Consider the following 6205-nt stretch of genomic DNA (forward strand, 5'->3'; position numbering starts at 1 on the left):
CCCGGGGGCCTCGCAGAGTGTATGGGCCCCACGGGGTCCCAGGCCCCAGGGGGTCCTGGCCCAAGCCAGGAGAGACGGGGACGGCGCCCCCTGAACCCTACCGCCCCCGAGTTTGTCTCCCAGCCCGCAGGTACCCAGGGCCAGAGGGAACCATTAGAGTGGAGAAGGAGACCGCCGCCGGAACCCTGAGAGACGGAGCCATTACCGCCGAGGCCAGCCACGAGAGTCGGACGAGTCCCGCGGACCCCGCGGCGCTACCTTGTAGGGGCAACCCAGGCGAAGTGCTCCAGTAAACCCGGGACGGGGACTGGCACCTCGGGGGGCTGTGTGGTACCGCCGCAGCGGAGCCGCTCCAGTGGAGCCATGCCCACCGCCGCGACGCCGTCACCGATGCCTCGGATTTCCCGCCACTCTCCTGGGGCCGGTGCCTTCTCAGACGTCCGCGTTTTGCCCACTGCACAGTCGTGAGGCCGCCGCAGCAGAGCCGCTCTGTCGAGGCCGTGCCCACCACAGTGAAGCCGCCACCGGGGGATGCCAACTCCGACATGGTGCACCCTCGCCACCATCCCCCCCCCCCCCCTGCACGAACGCACACACGCCCCACGTAGAGCAGGGAGGGGAGGTCACCCGGCCGATAGGTTTTTTTCCAGAAGTCCCGTATGGGATCGAACTTCATGGTTTCCTGCGGCCAGGAAATTGGGCGATCTTCCCCCTGTAGCTGACATGCACTGCGGCGCCGTGACCTAATATTAAAGTTGCATGGTCATGGCAAGGGCCATCGAGCCACCGCGAGTGGAACCACACACGCACAAGCACGGGTCAGTGGACTGGTAGCAGGAGAACAGAGAGCGGACATCGGAGAGATCACTGCGGCGACATCACCCGAGCTGGGATCCGAGTATCGAAAGGGCGGGAAAATCCGAGCCCCTGATTGGACGGGAGGCCAAGGGAGCGAAACGGCGAAATTCCTTTGTTGTAGGTAGGATAAAAGGAGGGGGATTCAGGTAGCAAGGGCAGTTCTTCTTCAAGATCATCGCGGTTCCGGGAACAGCAGAGTCAGCCGTCCGAGAGGTCCGTGGGACGTACTCCAGCACCGTCAGGCTCGCCCCTCTACAGAGACAACTCGCCGCCTCATTCCCTTACAGCGTTCAGCGCAGCTGGGTGGAAGTAAGTGCGAGGGAGAGAGGCGTAAGTCTAAGTGTTTTTAATCCAGGGTAGAGAGCGGGGCGATCGGTAGGAGAAATTGAATCGAAAACTTCCGAGGGATAGACTAGCGTCCACTGACCCACACCATCACACATAGATTAAACTGGTTAAAATCGCTAGCGGGGGATAAAACTGCGTCGTGCGGTCTTTGAGAGTGTGGAGCGTGCTTGGTGTCCACGCATCTGTACGATCACTTACAATAGTGCTTAGCGCTCGCGCGCCGGTGTGACTGTGTTATGATCGCTCGCCTGTACGAGTGTCTATAGCAAGGTAGCGAGCGACGCGCCAGGCGTGCGCGTATTCGCGCGGCGGTTTAAACGGCCCCTTTAAATCAGAACGCAGGGATCCCCTTCAACCAGCGTAGCAGGCTGCAAGTATAGAGCATACCGCCCCACTAATAGAAGTATGCCGACGCAGGCAGCAACAAAGTCAGGGGTACATGGAGCGAGGGAGTGGAGGCCGGTAGCCCGGACCCCACAGAACAGCCGGGGGGTAGCGGTACGATTGTCACGGGGGAATCGGGGGACAGCGGTCCCGAAAATTCGGTGATGGCGGGGGACGGTAGCCCCCACACCTTCCCTCCCGGCCCTACGTGGGGTGTGTGTGTGTATACATGTGGGGGGGGGGGGTTTGGGTGGCGGGTGGCGGTGTTACGGTGGTGAATACGGCCCCCGACGGAGCTGCTCCGCCGCGGTGGTACCACATAGTCACTTTAAGACGTTTATTGTTCATGTTTTTTTTTGTTGTGGTTGCACCCGATTCAAGAGCCGAATGGCTCACAGGGCTATACCTAATAAATGAACTGAACTATGGGTCTCTGTGTGTCTCTATGGATAAGCGTGGTTTCTTAAGCGAACTGGGGAATGTGGTGGGCGCTTAACATGGGAGCCCTTGGGAGCTCTTTGGGAGTTTACCGGCGATGGTGATTGTAATGTGTAGTGCGGATAGGTTGGGAAGTTTATGTCATGTAGGGAATGTGGGGACGGGTAACGTGGGAGCCTATTGGTGTAGACGGTGAAGGTGATTGCAATTTGTAGTGTGGATAAGTAAGGTGGTTATGTCTTGTAGAAAATGTGGCCGAAGGTTTGATGTAAAGCCTATAGAAGCCTATAGGAGTAGCAAGTGAAGGTGATTGCAATTTGTAGTGTGGATAGGTTAGGTAAGCTCTGTTAATTATTGTAACTCAGACACGTGCCCCACCCCCCTTGTGACGTCACCACAGCACTTATGAGGCCATGTGAAGTGTCGAAGGGTCGCTGCTGGCAGGTCACGTGACAGACCCAGCAGGTGCCATGGGTTGACTGCTGTGTCAGGTTAGGTACAGGAAGAGGTCACGGGACAGACCCAGCAGGTGCCATGGGTTGACTGCTGTGCCAGGCTAGGTGCACTTGGAGGTGACGGGACAGACCCAGCAGATGCCATGGGTTGACTGCTGTGCTAGGCTAGGTGCAGGAGGAGGTCACGTAACAGACCCAGCAGGTGCCATGGGTCGACTGCTGTGCCAGGCTAGGTGCATCTGACGACAAACATCTGGGCAGTTCACCACCATTGGTTCAAGCAGAGCCTGTCTCCTGCTTCTGCTGATGAGACACGGAGCTGGGCAGACTCCAATTGAACCTACGACCTCATGCATCAGGCGAGGTAGTTAACATCTGGATCCAAGTCACCTGAGACCCCAAGCAGCAGCAACTCGCCACAACAAACACAACTGCAACATTCTGTTGAGTCCGCATATTTATTACAACAACAATCGATAAACTAACAATGGTCTAGATATATATGTACACATTATTACATTAAAACTTATTTTTTTATCTCTATCCTAACTCTTCACACGCGCACGTGGCTTGGCAAGCTCTCGTCCATTGTGTGGTGAGTGTGGGTGGTGCGTGTGGTGTGGTAAGTGTGGTGTGGTGAGTGTGTGTGGTGAGTGTGGTTGGTGAGTATGGGTGGTGAGTTTGGTGAGTGTGGGTGGTGAGTGTGGGTGGTGAGTGTGGTGAGTGTGGGTGGTGAGTGTGGGTGGTGAGTGTGGTGAATGTGGGTGGTGAGTGTGGGTGGTGAGTGTGCGTGGTGAGTGTGGGTGGTGAGTGTGGTGAGTGTGGTTGGTGAGTGTGGGTGGTGAGTGTGGGTGGTGAGTGTGGTAAGTGTGGGTGGTGAGTGTGGGTGGTGAGTGGGGGTCCTGGCCCACACGCGTCATCACCATCATCATCAACGTCATCAGCATCATCGTCATCATCATTATCAACGTCATCATAATCATCGTTATCATCATCGTCGTCATCATCATCATGGTCATCATCGTCATCGTTGTCAACATCATTGTCATCATCAAAATCGTCATCATCATCATCATCGTCGTCATCATCGTCGTTATCATCGTCATCATCGTCATCATCGTCATCATCATCATCATCATGGTGGTAGGGGTGGCCTCGCTGGTGGTGGGGGTGGCCCAGCTGGTGGTGGTGGCCCAGCTGGTGGTCGTGGCCCGGATGGTGGTGGTGGTGGCCCGGATGGTGGCGGAGGTGGGGCTGGTCTCGCTGGCGGTGGGGGTGGCCTTGCTGGCAGTGGGGGTGGCCCAACTGGTGGTGGTAGCCCGGATGGTGGTGGTGGTGGCTCGGATGGTGGTGGTGGTGGCCTCGCTGGTGGTGGGGGTGGCCTTGCTGGCGGTGGGGGTGGCCTCGCTGGTGGTGGGGGTGGCCTTGCTGGTGGTGGGGGTGGCCCAGCTGCTGGTGGTGGCCCGGATGGTGGTGGTGGTGGCCTCGCTGGTGGTGGGGGTGGCCTTGCTGGCGGTGGGGGTGGCCTCGCTGGTGGTGGGGGTGGCCTTGCTGGCGGTGGGGGAGGCCCAGCTGCTGGTGGTGGCCCGGATGGTGGTGGTGGTGGGGGTGGCCTCGCTGGTGATGGGGGTGGCCTTGCTGGCGGTGGGGGTGGCCTCGCTGGCGGTGGGGGTGGCCTTGCTGGTGGTGGGGGTGGCCTCGCTGGCAGTGGGGGTGGCCTTGCTGGCGGTGGGGGTGGCCCAGCTGGTGGTGGTGGCCCGGATGGCGGTGGTGGTGGGGGTGGCCTCGCTGGTGATGGGGGTGGCCTTGCTGGCGGTGGGGGTGGCCTCGCTGGCGGTGGGGGTGGCCTTGCTGGCGGTGGGGGTGGCCCAGCTGCTGGTGGTGGCCCGGATGGTGGTGGTGGTGGGGGATGCCTCGCTGGCGGTGTGGGTGGCCCAGCTGCTGGTGGTGGCCCGGGTCGTGGTGGTGGTGGTGTGGAGCCAGCTGTGAGCCAGCGCCTGCTCAGGCGTCATCCGGAGATTCGGATCCCATCTGTTGGGAGACGCACGGGGAGGGAGGGGAGGGAGGGGAGGGATGGGGGGAGACACACACGTGGTGAGAGGGGCATGGTGAGATGATTTGACAGGGTGGGAGGTGGGGGAGAGTGGTGAGATGGCGGCGTGGGGGGGGGAGAGATGGAGAGGGTGGGAGGGAGTGGTGGTGTGTAGTGACTTGGTTGCAGAGCTGTCAAACCGTATGGTTTATTAGATATTCTTGTGCAGGGTAATTGAGTTTTCAGGTCCGTACGGAGTGCAGCCGTTTCAATTCTAGGTAACAACAATAATTCGTGTCTATTTGTTTGTATTTGTCCCTTGTGATTGGACTTTGCAGGATGAACGTTGATATTTATAAGGGTCACGGAGTGACCAATACTATCTGGGTTGGGTCTGTAGTAAAGTAGGGCACTGATAAGGTGTTGACAGGTATGGGGTGGGGAGTGGGGGTGAGTGGGGGTGAGCGAGGGGTGAGTGTGGTTCGTACTGCAGGCAGCGGCTGACGAAGTCCACCAGCTGAGGGTGGTGGCCCTGCAACGCGCGGTGCAGAGGGAGGCTTCCCGGTGGCCGCTGCTTGGACAGGTTGTAGGGGAGGCCCTCAGAGTCTGCAGAGAGACAGAGAGACGCACGCAGAGTCACCAACCACCATGTCGCCCACATACCCACTCATCAACTTAACTACGCACCTACTTATCCACCTACTCACCCACTCACCCACCTACATACCCAGTCACCAACCCACCCACTCACTCACCCACCCACCCACTCACTCACTCACCCACCCACTCACCTACCCACCTACTCACCCACCCACTCACCCACCCACTCACCTACCCACCCTCTCACCCACTCACCCACTCACCTACTCAACCACCCATTAACCTACCCGCTCACCTACCCACCCACTCACTCACCCACATACTCACCCACCCACTCACTCACCCACCCACCCGCTCACTCACACACCCACCTATGCTTCCTAGCGGCTGTTACAAAGATCCGCAAACCCCACCCCACTCCCCACCTCCGGGATATTCAGAGACGCCCCTCAGCCCCCCCCCCCGCCCCACAATAGAACCCTATAAGAGCCTCACTGCCACCCCCTACCTAACAAAACGGAATGGGTTACGTCGCTGACGCCAGCCTGCCCGAGCCTTCGACTCACCAAAGTAAGTTGTCTTGTTAGGGGCTTCGTCCACCATCTTTTTCGGGGGCATGCCCAGGATCTGCGTACCGTTTCGGACGAAGACAAAAGGAGGAGGGGGGGGGGGGGGTTACAGCCGGTGTAGCCTCAGCGGGCCCATTGGGGCAAGTGCCATCTGTCAGCGGTGATTAGTGGCGGAGGCAGCGCCTGTCGAGGCCGGCACTGTGTACAAAGACAACAATCCCTCCCTCTCCTTATTAGACTCATCTCATTGCTAGGGCAAGCGCTGTTAGTAGCGAGCAGCACCTACGAAGGCCAGCACTGTGTACAAAGACAACAATCTCCTCCTCCCAGTTTAGCCTCATCTCATTGCTGGGGCAAGTGCTGTTATCAGCGAGCAGCACCTTTGAAGGCCGGAACGACAGATGAGCGGGTGGGTGCCCAGCACCACGCCCGGCCACCTTTGTCTCCCCCAGTGGAAATGTTTACTACACACCGCTACACCAAGTACTCGTTTGAGGCTGAGTAGACCTATGAGAGGTCCA

General features: G+C 58.9%; 1 protein-coding gene across 2 annotated transcripts; it reads right to left on the minus strand.

Moving 5' to 3' along the window:
• Positions 1 to 2922: 2922 nt before the first annotated feature.
• LOC142907619 (uncharacterized) lies at positions 2923 to 5762 on the minus strand. 2 transcript variants are annotated; one of them, XM_076057175.1, is made up of 3 exons: positions 5682 to 5762; positions 5004 to 5121; positions 2923 to 4514 (listed from the first exon to the last, which is right to left on the minus strand). In XM_076057175.1, exons 1-3 carry the CDS (start codon positions 5731 to 5733, stop codon positions 3029 to 3031), a joined length of 1656 nt encoding a protein of 551 aa, XP_075913290.1. In that variant the 5' UTR covers positions 5734 to 5762; the 3' UTR covers positions 2923 to 3028. The 2 variants fall into 2 exon arrangements, with proteins under 2 accessions (XP_075913290.1, XP_075913289.1); XM_076057174.1 differs by lacking the exon at positions 5682 to 5762 and having other exon boundaries at positions 5004 to 5254.
• Between the last annotated feature and the right edge of the window lie 443 nt (positions 5763 to 6205).

This window comes from Petromyzon marinus, chromosome 80 (assembly GCF_048934315.1).
Source record: "Petromyzon marinus isolate PM22_M1 ecotype Great Lakes invasive population chromosome 80, UKy_Petmar_22M1.pri1.0, whole genome shotgun sequence".
NCBI lineage: Eukaryota > Metazoa > Chordata > Hyperoartia > Petromyzontiformes > Petromyzontidae > Petromyzon > Petromyzon marinus.